This window comes from Apis florea, unplaced genomic scaffold, assembly GCF_048593485.1.
Source record: "Apis florea isolate Af1SG1 unplaced genomic scaffold, ASM4859348v1 contig_3696_pilon, whole genome shotgun sequence".
Lineage (NCBI taxonomy): Eukaryota > Metazoa > Arthropoda > Insecta > Hymenoptera > Apidae > Apis > Apis florea.
The window spans coordinates 3,224,158-3,245,177 of NW_028256809.1; the positions used below are offsets into that span (position 1 = coordinate 3,224,158).

At 36.4% G+C, this 21,020-nt stretch overlaps 1 protein-coding gene across 1 annotated transcript; it reads right to left on the bottom strand.

The window, feature by feature from the left end:
- Nucleotides 1-4,227: 4,227 nt before the first annotated feature.
- LOC100868259 (protein gooseberry) lies at nt 4,228-20,769 on the bottom strand. The gene is made up of 6 exons (XM_086914543.1): nt 20,631-20,769; nt 16,005-16,318; nt 15,286-15,415; nt 10,930-11,101; nt 10,459-10,743; nt 4,228-6,673 (listed from the first exon to the last, which is right to left on the bottom strand). Exons 1-6 carry the CDS (start codon nt 20,767-20,769, stop codon nt 6,412-6,414), a joined length of 1,302 nt encoding a protein of 433 aa, XP_086770669.1. The 3' UTR covers nt 4,228-6,411.
- Nucleotides 20,770-21,020: the final 251 nt, after the last annotated feature.

Below are 21,020 nucleotides of genomic sequence, written 5' to 3' on the forward strand. Positions count from 1 at the left end.
GTTAGATAATTCGAATGCATATTAGATTATTCATGCTATCATTTCATCTTTCACATCACATTTCACGAAAACAAATTAATCCATAAGATAGATACACGGATGATATTCCTACTTAATTTTTCTTCGAAATGATCTGGAACATTATTAAATTTTTACTGTAAATTTAATAGAATTACCTTATTCCAAAATCAAATCATTATTACTTTTCGTTCCTGTCAGATCAATAGATAATAAAAATCTCAACGAATCTCAACAAACGACGAGATCAAGAAGGAAACGAAACTATCAAACTATTTAACTCTCTTAACTTTATTAATCAATCCCAGCGACGAAAACTATCCTATGCATACCGTTGAAAAAGCACAAGAGAACAAAACGCGACAAAAGTGTCTGAACAGGAGGAATCGAACGAATTCCCGGAAAAATCGATGATCGGTTGATCGGTTGTCCAGGAACAGGCGGAACAACAGCGATCGGTCTACGGGGGTCCTGGCTGGATACCTACATGCGCGGATCCGCTGGCAAAAGATCCACAAACGCGGCGTGATGCGCGTCTAATCAGCGCGGCGTGGCCAGCTGCCGTGCGGGTCGGTTCATTCATCAGGACCCTGGTTACAACGCCACCCGAAAAATCCCTTTTTTCTCCCTTCTCTCCCTCGCTCCGCCGCCTCGTCCGTTTGAAACGTGCGAGGAAAACGACGGGGGCCGCGAGCGGTGTTCACCGTTGATAAGCCGAAGGTTTGAGAATGTTTGGCACGTTCCACGCCCGTGTAACGCGTGAATTGTGCAAGGGATGGTCGTGTGTGAAGTCGAGTGTTGCTTCGACACGGAAGGTGTTCGGCGTTATTCTTCGGGGGGGGCGATGGGAGAAAGAGATGCTCGGAGTATTTAGTTCGTTTGAGTTCGTTCTTAGTAGAAGTTTGCTCTCGTAGGAACCTGTTATTAAACAAGAAATAAGTTGTTTATACTATATTAAAGAAGTATCCATCTATGCCAAAGGATTTTAAAATGTGTATATTAAATAAATTATCGAATATCAAAGTAATACTAATTTAGAAGTAATTTTGATAATTGCAAGGAGCAAGTTGAATTTCACTCGCGGTAATATTTCTATGAAATTTTCTTTATTACATTTATTGTATAAATCTGAATAGCGCAAAGATTATTTTGATATTAAAAAAAATTTGACAAATAGTCGATATTAAACGCTGAATATTTTACGTTCAGGAACATTAAAAAATTTCTAAATTTATAATTATTACTTTATATAAATGTTCCTTTTGACCAGGATTAAATTTTTAATGATTCGCAAGGAATATCAAGAATATCGAGTCACGTAACAACAAAACTAGAGAAAACCATACTTTCACAGCCAGCTATCCTAAACAACAAATGTTAAACGTGTACCTTCATTCTTTCATCCTTTCCCTCCCCAAAGAAACATCCCCTGTCAGGATCCTAGACATCCAATGATCGAATGGCCGATGCGACATCGTTAAACGTCGTTAAATTCGCAACACCACGCGTTCCCATAGCCTCTCTCTCTCCCTCTCTCTCTCTCCCCATGGCCTCCATGGTCCCAATGCTCGAAATATTCACCAACTTTTTCTCTCTCTCTCTCTTCTCTTCCGAGTTGTAACGGGCGAGCGCCAGCATCACTGCGAACTATGCATCCCCCACGCGAGATTTGCACGGCTTTCATTGGCTCAGTTAAGTTTGATTAATCTATTCGAGCGTGCCATTGTTCGAAGTATCGCGGCTCACCCTATTGGAGGATCCAATGGATGGGGGAGCCGCGGCTGCTATTAAGGGGAGCAGCCATGGTGTCCGCGTGAACTGGTTTTGTGTGTTTTTCGCTGCGCCCGTTTTATGCCCGCTTCCACGTCTCCTTAAGCCGACGATGATTTGTGCACGGACCTTTTTTCCCCTCCTTCTTCGTGCAGGGGACACCGCTTCCTAACGCTCGACCACGCTCGCGATATCGATGGTGGATAATAGATACCTAGATGCATGGAGGAGATGGAGTGGAAGAGTTTGTTTTATTTTATTTTATTTATTTATTTTTTTTTTTTTGATGAAATTAATAATAGAAAAGTTCGTTCACGAGATTGTGAACGATACTTTGCTTTGTTACGATTTCGATGAAATTGGAATGGAAGAAGAAGAGAGAGATTCATTTTTCGATAAAAGAAAAAAATTTCTTTGTTATGTAATAATTTTTATCAAGGATGATCAATGGTCAGTTTAAATATTAGATAAAAGATTTAATAAGTAATCTTAGATTTTTTTTTTTTTTCAGAATTTTTAAAAGCGTGAATATAAAAATATCGCCACGATAGATGAAGCGAAATAGTAGAACGCATGCGATCGTAGAGGATTGGCGATGACACCGCCCCTAGTTTTCCGTCGTGAGGGTGCGGCTTAAAACCTGGGAGGTCGTCACACCTATCAGCTCTGCCGTTACCGGTACATCTGTCTTGGTTACTGCGACAAAAAAACTCACTGCATGGGAAATAAATAACGCTTTTTATAAAAAATGCCGAGAAAATATTCCTGAATTATCGTAGAAAAATATCAAACGATGTAATTTAATAATTTTGTTCGCAATTTTCAACGAAATTAATCGAATTAAATACATAAAAATATACACGTATTGCGATATAGAACAAAACAAAAAAATAATATCAATTATTTTAAAACTAAAAATTGTTCTCCAAGAATCAATTGATAAACCAATATACAAATTTTATTAAAAATATTAAAACTTGTAGACAGAATCGTATACGTTTATGAGTTAGAGTTTGAGCTTTCTCAGACCCCACATACAGCTTTTCATTCGAATCGTGATTCGCTATTGAATGGTCCCCGCCCTATACTCCATCCCCTTTGGGTGTGCCATAGGGTTGCTTAGCCGGCGGTCCCTTTGTGTCTCTGCGTTCTCACCCCCATTGGCAATCGTGGCCGATGTTCCGTTGGCCAATCTGTTGCTCCAAAGTTCTTTAGTATCTCGGGTGTAATGCGGTAGGTCAAGGGCGGGGGAAAATTCTCTTCGTCGGCGAGGGCTCGTTTTAAGTCGAGCGTGAGAATTCAAAAATGGAAATTTCTTATAACGTGATTTATTAATTCTCAAATATCTTTATTATATTTCAAATACTTCTGGCCGAAATTTTTATAAAATATTCCAACGCATAAGAGAAATTTCATTTGTCTTGTACAATTTACAATACCAACATTCTTGCATTCGTATCTTGTGCATTCGAACAATTAAGATATATTTATATAGCTGCGAAAAGACGTCATATAGAAAAAAATTGGGTGCCAAGAGACAAACGTATCGATAAAATTAACAGATCCGCAAGCGTGTCGTTCCAGGTCGAAAGTTAAGAAGAATCGGGCGAATAGTTCTGCCACGTTACCTTTGTACAAACGAGGCAAAAAGCGGGAAGGCCGACCACCTACTTCGACTGCACAATGGGCCACAAATGCGTGGCGACAGGAGCAACAGATATACGGCAGGCTGATTGCTCGTTGTCGCTGGAAGTCTCGATTGTCGGCTCTCCTTCTGCGGGGAGAAGTATTCCATTGCCGAAAGCTAGTGTCTCTGGTATCAGCCGAGAGTTGATCAACAATTGGACGACCGAATCGGGACCAATCGGGGCAGGTCGGTTTTATTAAATGTAATTTAATGGCTGCGCCCACGCGATCGTGAGTGAAGTTAAGAAGAATAGAACATTTTGCTTATTCGAAGTTTTTGGTTTGAATGAATTTGCTGCAACGACAATGATAACTCAAAAATTGTTAACATAGGACACCACATTTTTTTCTGTGTTATTACATTTATTGGTAGGGATATGCTATTCAAATTTGAAATTTGAAATTTTTGTATTTCTCTATGCACTTTTGTAGGGATTGGAAAGATTCTTCTTTCTCCTTTTTCACAATTACGTAAAAATGCGATAGATTAAGATAAATATATTTATGAATACTTTGTTTTTTAGAAGTGAATCACTGCAGAAGAGGAAAATATTAAAAATGAGGTTACAACTTACAATTTGGAAATTATTTTAAAGTATTTAAAAGTCATTTTTATTTTATAGATGGAAATTCTTTGTCGTAAGTTTGAAATAATTATGGATGTAATTAGAGAATTGAATATTACAGGAATCAGGATAAGGATAATAGTATCGACAAAGTGAAAGTAATAAAATAATGAATCAACAATTCCTTTTAAATGTTCTTTTATTCTGCAACAATGAATTATATATTGGCAATTATAATTAATGAGTACAAGAATATTATGTGCATCGAATAAAGTCGTCTTTGTACATAATAACCGCAATTAACTGGCCAATTAAATCATCCAATCGTAATAAAGTCGTTTCAATAATAATAATTTTCGATAGATATTTGACCAAAAAACAAATTTAATCAGTTTTCGACCATCCTTAATTTTTTTTAGAGAGAGAAGGCAATTTTAAGGCACCTCGTAGTGACTCGATTAATTACCAATTACCACAATTTCTAACTATACAAAATAAAATCTAAAAATACAAAATTTAGAAATGTATGGAATTATAACAATATTTTATTGCATAATATACGCAATTTCTCTCATCGTCTCAGCTTCGAAAATCTTTTCGATTCTTTATAAGCAGTTTATTTACAACTATTTAAGTAATAGTTCGGTAATAGTTCGTATCAATGCTGTCAAATGTCAAACAAAATTTGTATGATAATTTAATTTTTCTTATAATGATAGCTTAACGCGTGGAAAGTGACTTAAATGTAAGTTCCTTCCATTAGGAATTTTCCTTTTTATTTTTTCTCCCCCCCCCCCCCCTTTCTTCAAATCCGTGGACAGCAATATGGTTACATAAATGTTAATAACTCTTTAGGATAATTGTTAGTGTCATTTAGTGGCATAGATTTATTAATCATATAATAGAGATACTTAAATATGCACATGTTAATTAATGAAATATGATTTAAACTGTACAGAATAGTGAATATACGTGAACCTTATTCAACAACAATAATAATTATCAACAAATTTTATGACTTCTTAATAACCAACTTCTTCGTTAAACAACTATAATGATTCAATGATTTCGCAAAAAAAAAAAAAAAAAAAACAATTTAAAGCACAATTGTTAATATATTTGAAAATGTAATATTAAGGCATAATCTTTTTAAGTATTTGTAATGCCAAAAAATAATATGAATGACTTTTTATCATCCGTAATATTCGAGTATTAATGAATAAATACAAGCCTCCAAAAATTAACGTTTTAAAATTCTTCTTCCGAAGAAAACAATAACTTTAAGGATCTAAAAGAAATTAAGATACCTTAAAATATAATTAACAGAAATTATACATATACTTCATCTCTACAAGAAAAAAAAAAAATAAAAGAAACGATAAAAACTTACAATAGATATACAATGAAATATTCATGCTATATACACGTATTTGCATCTCATGGCAGCTTTAAAATTATAACTTAAAAAATTTCAAAAAAAGGAGCTTTTCAATTTCTCCAGAAACAATTTATAAATATAATATTTATATCACTCTACGTTAATAGATAAATTTTTATATCGTCATTTCTTACTAAAGAAGCATTACTTATTATATCTTTTTCCATGATGTTTTGTTGCTTCAATTTTAAAAGGATTGCAATACTCGTGAGATCTTATGAGATCTGATGAAATCATATTTCTTCATTTATAAATGTCAGTATTGAATAAAGTACCGTGTACTTTATTTGCCCATCGTTTCTGCAATAGAAAACTCGTGGATAATGTCTTTTCAATCTCTTTCTCTTTTTATTCTTCAAAATAAGATTTTGATTTTAAAAATTACTTCTCTAAAATATCTCTATTAATATTTTTTTTTTTTAATAATACTCGAACGAGAGTATCTCATAAATATCGCGATCCATCCTACAAATATCCGATCACGATCATAATCTTCGTAGAATTATAAATAAAAAAAGAATTGTAAATATCAGGTTGGTTCCCAACCAACCTGTCTTTCAGAAAAAAATCACCGTTCTGATTCTTAATTAATTAATAATTTTTAGCGCTTCTTCATATGAATATATAATTATTTGCATTGTCATATTCCGCAGAAAGTGTCAAGCTCATCATCCCCTCGCTATATAAATTTTTTGTTAACCCAAAGACAATATAATGCTGTTAGTCATTTCATTGACATTAATCGAAATCTTTGTTAATTTTTCAAATTTTTATCCTTACCTTATACCATAAGAGAAAAGAGTCACAAATTGCTCATAAATATTGACAAAAGAATATCGCAACTCGAAAAAGGTTGAAAAACACTTTAAGCTAGATTAAACATCGCTCTCGCCTTTCCCTCTCCGCCATCTTTTCAACTGTGAACTCCACGGTTCAGTGAACTCTGCCACAGACTTGGGACTCTATACCGCCCAAATAGGGATAACCACTCTTCGCCTCGCTGGGGCTGTGAGGCGTCACGTGATGGTTTATCGCTGCAGGGGTAGGAACCCCCGAGGACGCGCCCTGAACCATACACGCGCTCATATTCGACGCCGTGGGGCTCACGCTGCCGCTCAGACTGCCCAAATTCAAGTTGCTGGAAGTTAAATTAGAAGCCAGATTGCTGCTACCGTAGTGAGATGCGTTGAACAATCTGCAACAAAAAAAGAGGAGGTATGCAATGGACGTTTCCTTGGATTTGTTCAACGGGTGGAAAGAGAGGTAGAGTTAATTCCAATTCTATTCGAGGTTCCGTTACGAAAAAAAGGAAGAAACATAAAAGTTGCTAAAATCGATCAACTTTAAATATTACGTTTAAATAAAAATATAATAAAAATATTTTTATAATCGATTAATAATATAACAACAAATCTTCCTTAATTATATTAATTTCGTTTCATCTTCGATTCTTTTTCCTTGTAATACATCGTCGTAATCAAAAGAACCGTGATGACTATCTCGAATCAGTTTGGATCCAAGACGAGGCGTTCACCGAGAGATCACCGATGCGGAAAGCAGCGCGTTTTACACCGAATGTAAAACAACGAGGCGAGGCCACGTTCCATGGGGCAACCGTATCAAAGTATTAAAAACGCGGTGCAGTTCTGGCCGCGCATAACCTCAGGATGAAATTCTCTTTTCGTTTCTCGCGACGTTTCAAAGTAACCGCCGCGGCCACTTCTCCCTCGTTTCGCAGTGCAATCAAACCTTGCTGCTCGTTTGCAAACCGATACCGAGCGGGCACAAGCTTCACGCTCGCACACGTATACGCGGAGTACGAATCGTTTAGGGCGTGTCGAGGCTGCCAACAACCGATTTCAAAACGGAGTAGCGGCCCTTTTGACCGTTTCGGCACAGCAGCACCGGTTAAGGACCCCTAAAGCGTGCCGATGTTGGAACCATTTAATTCCTCTCCTCTTTCTCTCTTTCTCTCTCTCTCTTTTCCCTCATCCTCCCTTATCCTCGTGCACCCCCTCTCCATTTTACTTTTTTTCTTTCTCTCGTCCTCCCTTAATTCCTTCTTCGAAACCTTCCTTCTTGGTGTGGCGGAAGCTGGAGGATTTATCGACTGTCCCCGTGCCCCGGTCTACGAATCTATTTTCCCCTTGGCCAACCATCATCCCACAAATCACGTTTATTTCTATGGAAGTGTTAATGAATTCCGACGAGGCTTAGCGGGAATGAATAATTTATAATCGGCGATCGGTGAAATTAAGGGAGGTTTCTTCGAGGTGGGGAGGTTTTTGGATCTTGAGGAGGAATATGGAATATTTATAATAGTTGAATCAGAGTTGGTTATCAGAAAGCAATAATTATCTCGAATATTCCTCTTTCGAAATGTGTGAAACAAAAATGATAAATATCTGAAGAAGTGAAGTAAAAAATAAATTTATTTGAAAAATGGATTATTTTTACAAATTGATTTATTCGTGTTACGATAAACGTGGAACTGTTTATCTGTGATTATCTTATCTTTGAATTTAATCGATCCTTAATAATTAATTACAATGTAATAAGTTTATCTCATTAATAACTCTGACAAATTGTAAATTCTGGTATGTGTAAATTATCATAGAAATGTGAGTAATTCGTGTTACAAATTGTACAGAATTTATTCAGACAAAATTAAATAAAAGAGCGAAACTTCAATTATTAATAACATCTTACCAAATCAATAACTTCGCTATCGAAACTCACTTATACCTTTCCTTAAAAAAAAAAAATAAATAAATAAAAAATAAGAAATCTCGAAAATTTTAAGTGGTCCTAATTCGATGACCAGGGACCATATCATTTCCTTTTCCTTTTTTTCCCCGAATCTTCCCGAAACCTCTTACACGATTAATATTCATTTCATGCCTGGCCGTTCTTTCCCTCTTTAAACATCCCAATTTCCTTTAAATTTCGCCAGAAATTTCATCCCACATCATTGTCGCATAAAAATCTCTTCCAATCTTTTTCCAATCGGTAAATTAACCACCAAAATTTCCCACTTATACCTTCAATCCCAGCGACACGACGCAACACAACAACGACCAAATTTATCGTAAAAAAAAAAAAAAAAAAAAAAAAAACCCGCCGATGATTATTGCGCGAGTAAGAACGCGAGCGGAATCCATAAAACGCATGCGCGTTAAGCGCGCCGCGCCTTGCCGCGAAATTCAAACGATGGCAATATCGTCCGAGTCGAATCGCGTGGCGCAATCTCGTCCAATGAGATTTTCATGCTTGTGCAAGTATCAAGAGGAGCCGATAAAATGGATGAGAAACGTTCGTGGTAATGAAAGAATTTGTTGCAACCGAAAATCGTGGCGGTCGAGGTCATATTCCGCTTCCGGGGTGAAAGAGAAGGCCACGAAGTCTCCTCCCCGGTTAAAGCTGGATCATCGGCGAAGATCAAGACCCGCGTTGGATTATTAGCCGGTAGCGTTTCATTACGGGGGCCGAAGAAGCAACATAATTGAGGACCACACAGAAAACGTGTTGGTGGGGTCTCGACTGCCTCACCATGCCGACCAAACGGCTCTCTCTCTCTCTTTCTCCTTTCTTTCTTCTTTTTTACTCTTTCGTCTCACCTGTTCCATCTTTTCAAGCTTTCTCTTTATCCTCGCTGCTTTTTCCTGCTTTTTCTGGAGAACAGGATACATCTCTTTCGGGATTCGATGAGAAGACTTGAAATATTCGCATAGTTCGAATGAAATGAAATTTTTTTGCAGAGATATTTCTTCAATACGTTTCGTGATCAAATGGGGAACAATGAAAATTGTTGTTATGTATAACGAATATATTATAAAAATTAATATGACAATATGTATTTCTTTAATGAAAAGTAAAATAAAGAGAAAAAAAATGGATGGTAATATATATTCAGTGATTAACTATAATATTTTGATATTTGTTTCAATTCATTTTAAATTAATTTAATAAAAATTAAATGATGATAATTTTAACTTAAAATCTAATGGAAAATTTATATATATATATATATATAAATATTCAGTGGAAATTTTTCTTAAGGTTTCTATCGTAATAAATTACTACACATGCTCGTAAAGATTTCGAAATTTTTTATTAATTCTTTTAGAAAAATGCACTTAAATCACGATATGTGAAAAGATAATTTGTCGATTCTCTAAAATGACTCAAAAAAAAAAAAAAAGAAAAAAAAATTTGAAAAGCAATCGCTCAGTTCAATTTTCCTCTCTCGTTTCTCTCTACTTCCCAGATTCCACTTTCAATTTCTCACTACTTCTCCTAAGACTTTCGTCGTTTGCGGTCTGCGTTGCAGCGAATTGGCCTCTGCACTCGGCGTGTAACAGCACGCTGCAGCAGGCGAGCATTTCGCCAACCTGTTATTACGCCACAATGGCTGAATTAATTGTTCGAAACACCCCGTGAGCACAAGCTGCTCCGCTCTTTCTCCCGGATTTCTTTCCTTTTTTCTGCTACGCTTTCCCCTCCGCCAGTTTTAAACGTCCGGGATAATGTATCTCTACCCCGACAACGTGTACTTTGCTTCGATAGTGGACCTCGTGGGGGGTCCTTCTTCTTCTTTAGCTTTTAAGTTTTGCAAAATGAGAATCAGCAATGACACGAAATTTCACGAAATCTCTCATTGAAGTTATTCGCGAGTTAAAAAATCGGTGTTTTTGAAATTGAAAGATTTAACAATATATAAATTGTATCCTGTCATCGATGATTATTCAAAAATTTTTAATTCGTATGTTTCGTTTAATTTAAAAAAAAAAAAATTAAGATTCATTCCATCTAAAAAATCGCGTGATTATTTTGATTGAATATAGAAATTATTTCGACCGAACTATACTAAATCACAGGATGAATGATTGCATAAATGATTGATTCAATGAGAATTCAAGTTGGCAGGATTTCAGCCTCGTTTTGATCTTTGATAAAAATCTTTGATAAATATTAACTCACCCATAATTCTCGGCAGTCGGTCTTGGCCACTGTTGCTGAGCAGCGTAGTAATTCTCGCTATAGTTGTAATGCTGAGGATAGCCAGCCGTGGTTGCTGCGGCCGCAGCCACCGATGCTTGTCCATAGCTCTGATAACTTTCAGCACTGCTACCGTAGTGCTGTGTTTGAAAGGATTGCAAGCTCATTGTATTGAAAGCGTTTAATTGTTGACTGTTCAATTGTTTGCGAAGCCTGGCTCGCCTGTTGCTGAACCACACTTGAACACGTGCCTCGGTCAAATTTGTTCTGGAATAACAATAAGATCGAAAATTCTAGATTAATTACTTTATTAAATTATAATAAAAGAAACAAATTAGACAAATATAAATATTGCGTTCTTATCTTTTCTCTCTCTTCCCTCCTCCCTTTTTTTTTTTTTTTTTTAATTAAACGTTTGAATATTACACTTTAAAATGCAAAAAATATAATTACTTTTGAGCCAATTCTTCCCTGGTGTACACATCGGGATATTGCGTTCGATGAAAAGCTGCTTCGAGTTGTTCCAATTGTTCACCGGTGAACGTAGTCCTGCTTCTACGTTGCTTCCTCTTCAAAGCGATTCCCGGTTCGCTCTCTGTATCCGAATCGTCACCACTACTTCCACCTGTAAAAACAATATACACAACGAATATATATTAAAACGCCTGTGTACGAAAAAAAATTTGCACAAAAAAATCCAGATCGAGAATAAAACGAAACTTTCTACCCAAGAGTAAAAACTTGAAAAGATTGTTGTTCAAAATAAACCCTCAATACCTGAGAATACTTTAAACGATTGACTGATCGTGGAAAAAAAGGAAAACTTCTCAAATGAGCGCGCTCGACAGATGCTTAACCTTGCATCTTTCGTAATAAACAAATCTCATGGATCTCGAAGCGAAATTAATTATTAGAAACCGTTTCCTTCGTCCGCGCGAAAGAAGGAATTGGAAATTCCAGCATCGGTTCCGTCTCTTATCGGCGAGGGGAATCGACAAGCAAGGTAAGGTCGAAGAGATATCGTGGATAGATGTTGCGGAGCACGCTTCTTAATAGCGGCAAGACGGTCTCCCAGTCCCAGCACGTGCTGCACGTCAGATACCGAAGATAGGAAGCGAGTCGTACACGCCCACAGTTCACACGCCGGACTCTGCAACCCGCCATTAAGGCCCTCCTGATTACAGCCGTGCCAGCCGAACCTATACTAAACTAAAACACCGGAGAAATTAGGGTCCGCCGCGAAGAAATTAAGTTCTTTGACATGTCCCGTCCCACCCGAGCTAAACGAAAGCCTGTCCAACGTCCAGCAACGGGGGATCCGTTGCCTTGTCTCTTCGCTCTTGAGCGCTCGCGAGCACCGTACCGGAAATCTCTTCTTCTTTCGTCCATCCAATCGAGTTTGAGTTTTACGACAACGTAATTGCGAACGCGCCTGCTCTCACGTTAATTTCTTCGCCCCTCTGTGCTCCTTGGTTTGGAGGTTAGGTCAGGTTAGAAAACTTAGGGATAAATATTCTTTTTGCCATACGTGATTGGTAGAAAGGGAAGAAAAGTTTAAGGAATTATAAATACTTTAGTTTACTTGAAATAATTTCTTTTTCGTTATATATATGTGTGTGAATATATAGTTTTGGATGAAAATAGATTTGGAATTTTTATTATTATATTCTGAATATAAAGGTCAATTGAATATATGATAAAAATGAAATTTGAAAAATAGAAGAGTTGATTATTTTAATTTATATTCTGTGCGTGTATTTATCTTAAAGAGTTGACATTAATTTAATATCTCGATTAGAAAATGTCAATTAATGTGTAAATTAATAAAATAATTCTTTCTTAAAAATAAAAATACTCGAAATCCAAATTTCTTTAAATTATGAATTTAGAACGAATTTATCGTTGATTTTAGTTATACGCGCATTTTTGCGTAATAATCATTTACGTTTTTGCTTTTCCTTTTGAACTCCGCATCGGCAATTTATGCGTCGATTTCTGAATTAAGTCGATCGATCGACGGGAACGAACGTCTAAATCAATAGCACCTGCGCGAACGTCAGCTCGAATTCATGAAGTTGAACGCCGCGAAGTGCACGGCGGTTTCTTCGAGATTAAAGACCTCGCCGCGGCCGTAAATTCTCGTGACGGTTTGAGCAGAACATCTAACCATTTCTCGAAGCCTTCACGCTTTCCACGACCAGTCAACGCTCGCCTATATCGCGGTTTCGTTCAACAAATAACAGAAAACGTCTTGATTGTTCGCGCTTCGTTGTTTACCCAATCTGTCATTTTTTCTCTATTCTTTTACCTAATTGCGAATTTGCCGATTCAAATTCTCGTCATATGAACAACATGATCGAATTATATTCATTTTTTAAAATGTTCCTTTATCGCGATATAGAATTATTCATCACGATACGTATGGTTAGAAATTAATAATCTATTATTTATTTTCAAAATCCATAATTACAAATTTGTTTGATCGATCAAAATTGAATTTATAAATTCCACGATTATCCTTTACTTTGGATTCATTTCTGTTAAACACACGGAAAAAGAATCTCCACGTTCCAAAATTCGGCCATCGAAACAAATATCGTTACGAGATCTACAACAGATTGTCGACAATGTGCACAGCCAGGAGAACCGCAAAGGGTGAATCGTCCAAAAAACCATGTAAACAATTACTGGTCGGGATGGACAGTTATTATCATTATCCCTGACAGTTTCGCCCGACTACCAAGATCAGCGGAACGTCTAAATCAATAGAGGCCGAACCCCGTTGTTCCTCGAAAGAAAACGGCAGGCTTGGCACGGTGTTGGCGGTTTGTAAGATTAGAGGCAGCCGGATACGGAGCACGAGAGACCACACGCCGCGTGTGTACGCGTTCTTCCACCTCGTGTCCTCTCCTTCCGCTCTCCCGCCCGACCTTCTACCTTTTTACCTTTTCTTCTTCTGGCGCGGTTTTTTGCGCGCTCGCCACCTTCTTCTTCTTCTTTTTTTTTTTTTTTACCTTTTCGTTTTGTATCAACTGTTCGTTTCGTTTCGTTTCTAACGAGGACGACGGGTTAAAAAAAAGTGCTCGGGTCGAGCGTTTGCATATACGATTCCGTTTAAAAGATAATGGCATTTGAATCGTGGAAACTTGGGAGAGGGGCAGATATTATATACATTTTTAATAACATTTGATAACAGGAATGATTATTATTCGTAATATTGTTAATTCGATTTAATTAAGGAAAAGAAATAACTAATAATTGCTAATAATGATTATTGAATCGATAAATCTTTATTTCAACGAGAAAAAAGATATGATTGTTTTTGCCAAGTGTAAACGATAAAACATACAACTTATTAGTTTACTCGGGTAGTTTAATCGAAACATCATAATTACTTTTTGAATTTTTTTCGAGTTTCAAACACGATTATCTTTATCAAAAAAGAAAAAGAAAAGGAACTGCATCGATTCCATTATCAACCATTCGAATTGAAAGGAAAATATCACAATTATCATTAGCACGGACAAATTAATTTCCAGGAGGCGTGGATTATCCGTTTCGCGGAACGGTGAGAGAAGAATTGATTCGCCTGATGAGGAATACACCAACCAAGATTTATCCCTTAAGAAAGGAAGCGCAATTGTAGCCGGCCCATTACCCCTCTGTAATTTTATTCCAAGGAAAATATGATCGTGAGAATACAAACTTCGCTAAATCATGCAACATTTCACTTAGAAGACACCTTATTCCAGATTCCATTCCGAACTCGAGACTACTTGTTCTACAACGTAATCTGAGGGGCGAAAATGAAGATTTGTTCGTTTGTTACGCGATGGCGCGAACCGATCAACAGGTAGGGGCCATCCAAGGGTTCTTGCGTCGGGGTTGCAATTCCAGGCGTACATCTAATCAAAACTAAATCTTCCCGACAAGGTAATAAACTCGACACATCTACGCGCCACGGGACGCCTAATATTTCTTCGTGAGGTTCACCGCGCCAATAAATAAAAAAGGAACGAACTCCCTTTACGTCCGCCGGCCGGACCTATATTCCTGTTAATAATCTCTTCCTGCCTCCCTCTCCCCTCTCCTTTCCCACGAAACTATTCAAACTTCGAACGAGCAAAAGTTTCGCGATGAATAGTTTTATCCAATGATATTCATCACGGTGATTCCATCCGGCGATAGAGAGGATGGGCAAAGTTTTGGTTTTTCGCTATTTTTCGTTTCGATAAAATTTATACGATCGTTATTCTCCCTCTGCCACTATACTTTATATCATTCGTTCGCACGAATTATTTTTTAACACGCAAAATTGTTCAGATGTTCAAGTCATTCAAGTCGTGAGCTTCGGGGCTTTCGTCGCGCAATTCATTCTCCTGTGAAGTATATCACTAATCATCGGAAAAAGTCACAACGAATCGCGTTACTTTTTTTCAACCAATCGAAAATATTACCAATAAGTATACCCGTGCGTGTCATTTATCGTTGCGGTCGCATTAACTCGATTGATACAGACGCGCACTGTAATCACGCTTATCGCTTCGAACGTTTCATTTACCGTCGATCTACCGGTTTACGCGGCGCTAAAAACCACGAGCTTTACACGAGGTATCGATCGTGAACATCTCTATTCCGATTCCTGCCAAGGTTAAGTTTTCTTTATCTATCGATCTTTTTCTTCTATGGAGCTCGGGATTGAGTTGAAAAATTAAAAATATCGATACGAATTTGTACTTAGTATAAATTGTATATGGTATAAAATTGTGTGAAAATAATTTTAGAAAAAGACGATAGGGGAAGACTCACCGAGTATTCCGTCGATGGAATGATTTCGTCGAGGATCATCCCCGGGACGGGTCTGATTCGTAGGACCACGAAGAAGCCTCGAGATACTGGAAACTGACGGTGCTGACGCCTTGTCACAGATACCATCCTGCTGGCAGAACCACGTTGGACCAGTTAGTATACTAATGAAAATTGATCGAACTTTATTTTCTTATTTTTCACTGAATCTTCAATTTTTACACTTTAAAATTTATAATTTACAATTCAATATTATTTAACTATAGGAAAATTGAAGGTTTGTTAGTTGTATTGTTTTAAAATTCTTATTCCTTTTTCTTTTTTTTTGGTATATTCAAAATATTTTTTATGAGAAACGTATATATATATATATATATCTTCAATATATTATTGAATTCAATGTATGAGCAAAAGTGAAACCTTTCTGAAAATTTCTAGCTTCTAATATTATCTATATGATTAATGCTAATTTTTGATTTATCACAAGTGATTTATCTTGTAGTTGCTTAATCTAGCTCAATATATTTACATGTCATTAGTTATTATTTATGATTTCTCCTGTCCAAAAGTTTCATATTATATTATTAGACAATGCAGATGTTTACGCAAAATCTAATAATCTAAAAAATAAGGCAAATTCGTTTCTCTTCGATCGTACAAATTTTTAATCAATTTGCACAAACATTTGCAATCTATCTATCATACAGACATTATCAACAGACCTTTATCAATTTCTCTCGAATCTCCCAGCTGAATATCCCGGGATTTTGTCTCTTCATATCCTCGATTCTCGCCTCGACTTCCGGCGTGGCAACTCGTGGTTTGCTACCACCTATCACACCCGGCCTTATCGATCCTGTTTCTTGATAACGATTCAAGATCTTCGACACACACCCATGCGAGACTCTCAATTGTCTGGAGATCACGCACGGTCTAACCCCGGCTGCCGCCATTTCTACGATTTTTAAGCGAATGTGATTCGGCAGTGGACGCCCATTGATGAAAACCCCTCCAAGTTGATTCACACGACCTTGTCCTGGAACAAGAAGGAAGATAATGTAGAATCCGTGGATGGAAGGTGTATTAACCACGATTATGACTTTCAAAGGAAACTGTGTGAATTAATGTGCGGATTAGATACACACAGGATCAAATTTTCTTAAATTTTTAAATTCTAAGTTAAAATTATTTAATAACGCATAATTGAACGGTGGAATTTGTCTCGTGCAAGATTTCTGGAGATTGTTGAAAAGCATTTAAAATAATTTAACTTTAAGGATTTTTAATTAAGACATCGTTACGAGTTTCTTAAGTTTCTTCGAGTTTCTTTCTTCATCGTTAAGAGACTTAAAGATGTCTTACAAATAGGTAATTATTTTTGTGTTGTATAATTATTATTAATTATATTGCTACACGTTTTCAGTATACAGTCAATAGGATAGTCTCTCCTAATTTGAAATATTCTGATTTGTGATACGACATGTTTAAGATGTCCGTATAATGTCTCCATGCCTACCTATCCGTGTAAATTATTGCACCTCTTCTCTTAAGTATTACAAGAAAAGAACGAAAAATTTATTTCCATCTAGAGAAAAGAACGAAAAATTTATCGAACTTCCAAAAATCAATAAGAAACAAATATTTTGATATGGAATGGAGGCACGTTAAAAGTGAATGCTTATTCAATAAAATGATGTGCTAATTTCCTTCGTTTTTACACAATCAAAACTTTATGCGAAAATTCTTTTTGCTCGTGTGAAAGAAAATAAAGAAAATAATAATTAAAATTCGAGATTAATTAAATTTAATGTTCTAATAATTCGATATTTCATTTCAAGAAGCGAAAATTAAAATGAGAACCGATTAATTAGAGTATGGAAAGAGCTCGTACAAGTAGCGCCATGCGAAAATCATCCGGCGTACGTTTCTGTAACATGTGTTAATTAATTTCCCTCATGGTCCTCGTCAATTTGTATATTCACCGTAAATTTGCATTAAAACGAAAAACGACTGTCGCCGCAACAAGCAAATGGCCACGACTTACTACATCGCGATATAAAGTTTACGACGCGCTCCGGTAATTGGATGCGATAAAGAACCATTGTTTCAAACGCATTGCTCGAGGGGGTGCAAGAGTTCTCGTAAGTCTTCCCGTCTATAACGTCTTATTTCTTAGAGTAATCCTAGACGAAACGTTGAACTCTATGTCCGTGTCCGTGGATATTTTATCCGCTATCCGTCTCTCCAATCCTGTGATAAGAAAAGATGGATATTGCAAGTGATTAACTTAACGATTCGAAACCTACAATAGCATGGTTACTAGGGTGGAACGAAATGTGCTGGCAAAATTCTTTTTTTCCTAATCACTATTTTCCTAAGTTTCTTTTCAAGATACTGCAAATATTAATTTACAGAATTGATTTTATTAAATTTTCTTTATTAGTAATTCGAAATAATTTAACTTCAACTTTCAGCAAATAATGTTTTTTATTGCACAAAATTAACAAATGGTATTTTGTAAAAGTTAAAATTAAGTCAATTCGATCAAAAGTATGATTTGGAGATGCATACGACGAATACATTATGCAATTTTTGGAATTCAATAATAGTACAGCGAACAAACCTTAAGATTATTCTACAAACTATAAATAATCCAATAAGGCAAAAATTTTGCCAATTTTAACTTAATTATCAAACGAAGACACGTATTCCATGTAACACGCAAAAGTATCACAGCGTAACAACCAATAGAAGACGTAATGGATCAATATCTACCAATATCGATCTGAAAAGAAAAAAAAAAAAAAGAAAAGAACTCTCTTCCAATGGTGGAAAAAGAAAAAAAGAAATAGGCAATCGTGGAGAGAGCGAGGCTAACGACTCGCTAAAAATTGATAATCATCGTAGTAATGGGCCTGTCGTTACACCGAGGTCCACCATCGGTAACACCTGCTACGAAAAACTTCTGCTAATTACCACGGCATAATTCAAAAAGGCAGCACCCCACCAGCGCCTCCATCGGCCGTTTCGTGGTGCCGCCAAAGTAGTCCCGTTTCGTCATTCATCAACTCCGCGAGATTTACATCCCCCACCCCTTCGGGCCCCGTATGGCCCGTAAGGACATATCCACAAGCGCGTGCAACGCACACACCGCACACTTAGGCGGTATCGTCGCGTACGTACCGGCCCTCGGACACCTCTCATGACGTCAGTCAGGCCGCGGGGCCCGACGGGATTACAGGCAAGATCAAAAGGCGCCGACCGCCGCCGCCGACTCGATCTCTCTCCCTCTCTTTCTCTTCTCCTCGCTCGCTTCTCCTCTTCGTCGAGTCGTGAGCTCAGGCCCAAAACGGGCTCGAAGCCCTGGTCACGGGTTGGGTCTCTCCTTCCCTTTGGGCCCTACTCGTGCGACAATACGTGAAATTTTCTGCATAACCAACCTCCGTGACCTCTGTTACGAAACGTAGTGGATATTGTATATCGTGAATCGATGGATTAACTTGTAATCGGTGATCTGGCTTGGTGTGTGGGATGAAGATGTAGAATTGTGGGATGGATGTGTTGAAATTCGTGTTTGTGCCGAAGAGAATTTTTAATTTTAAATTTCTGGCGATGCTTGATTAATGCAATTTGAAAAATTTTCGATTCGAAAATTATTTTTGATGGAAAATTGATACGATTTTGGTAATTTTAATTTGTGACGATGGAAAAGTGTTGATCGATCCTTATGTTTCTTGATTCATTTTTGGTATTATATTTGGTATTAGTAGTATGAATAGTTGGATGGGGATAGATTAAGATGGATTAATTGGTTGATGATAGATGAGTTGAACTTTGTGTTTATACACGATTAATATTTTTGCACAATTTTCTGATAATGTTTTGCACGAATGTAGTTGGATCAAGAAACTTTGATCCAAGGATTATTTTTGATTAAAAATTGGCGCGGTATCTCTTTTAAAGAATTTTATTAATTTGATAAAAACTTGATCCAACTTAAAATAAAATAAATCTAATCTAATATAACCCCTAATCTCAAATGCAATAATACTGATAAAAGTACCTTTACGACTCCTATTCCCATATGTAATAAACTTTGTGATTGATTCTTCTCTGAATTTAAATACATATAATGGGAACAAGATGGACGTAAAATTCTCGTTTGTTTCATAACTAAGCATTGTACGAACCTTTCGTAACTCGTATGATTTTATTTACGCTTTAATGGACTTTAACACGAGTCACGGATCTGAATGTTCGACAATCAACCGCGTGAACAAGTCTTTTAGTTCTGTTTTCATTCCTTCTCGTGGTGAATATCGATGAACGTTCATTACAGAATCCCAGCAAAACCCTCGCGAATTATTCTAGGCATTCTTAAACGATCATTTTATCTTCGTGATCTTCATTTTCTTTAAAATTATTATTTTCAAATACCAGAATAGAATTACTATAATGAAAATATTATTTATATTAATTGTACGATGTTTAATTATTCAGTTTGGAATTTGTTTTAATGTATTTTTTTCTTTCTCGAAACAATCAATTTTAATCCATTAAGATCCAATATTGCACCAATATATAATTAATTTCCAAAGTATTACTGGATTTTTTTTTTTCTATAAAAATTATTCGAACGTAATTTTAAAATACTTTTTTTGACAACTGATTTTATTTCCTATTTCCAGATTTATGATTTATGACTTGTATCAAATAAATTTCAAGTTGTTTAACTCCAAGTAACGAAAGTAACAATTTTTTGAACTATGAAAAAAAATTTAATTCAATTTCCTTTCCTACGAATGACTCGATAATTCCTCCTCTTTTATATCGTTACATAAAATCACAGCAACTTCGATTCTTTCTTAAATCTAATCGCAAAAAAAAAAGAGAAGTCCAATCTTTACAATTAAAAATTAATTCAAACCATAAATCTTCTTTCCAAATTGTTCTTATCCAATACGCTCAAAAACTATTTTCATTTACATCCTAATTGATATAATTAAGAGACCTAGCTAACTCCACGTGTTTTATTTCTAAATCCCGGAACGATGACATTACTTCCTTCAAAGCGATTCAAAAGAATAAAAAAAAAAAAAAACTTTCGACTCATTAACATGCTTGAAAACTTTATATCTCGTCGCGGAGGTAAGACCACCCTGTAGAAAAGATAAAAGAGGGCCGATCGAGTGCGGAATGATCGAGAAAATAATTTCCAGCATGAATTATTGATAACAGGTAATTGATTGTGGGCGATCACGCTAATATCCATGATCGTGCCGATATGAAGCGATAGGGGCTTCCCCGATTTGAATTCGCTCGACGCAACTCGCATGATTAAAATTTACCTTCGGGCACCGTTTGCGTTGGACAATGATGTGCTGGTATTTGTTGGACAACACCTATTTGACTAGGAATAGCCGCGATCAAGTGCTTTAATTTATCAAACTCGAGCCTCGAGAAAAAACTACCGTCACCTTCTGTCATCAATAACGAAGATCCTTTTTTTTTTCCTCTCTTCCTTTCTTTTTTTCTTTTTTTTTTTTTTTCGACGTTATTACGCGTCATTGTGCCATAAAATTTTATCTTCGACATGTTACGTGATATCGTAACGACATTTTACTACCCCTATATTATCCCTGTATTACTTATTTTGCAAATTCATTACACTGTCATACACGCGTTTTAAGGTTATATCTATTTTATGCAAGATGTCTTTTCTTTGATAGAGAATAATA

What these genes read in the sequence shown, in the direction of transcription:
- LOC100868259 (XM_086914543.1), bottom strand. Translation starts at nt 20,769, where the DNA reads ATGACAGAAGGTGACGGTAGTTTTTTCTCGAGGCTCGAGTTTGATAAA. An exon ending in AACGCAAACGGTGCCCGAAG is followed by an intron (nt 16,319 to 20,630) that starts GTAAATTTTAAT and finishes TTCTTGTTCCAG; the next exon opens with GACAAGGTCGTGTGAATCAA. An exon ending in TTCCATCGACGGAATACTCG is followed by an intron (nt 11,102 to 15,285) that starts GTGAGTCTTCCC and finishes TTGTTTTTACAG; the next exon opens with GTGGAAGTAGTGGTGACGAT.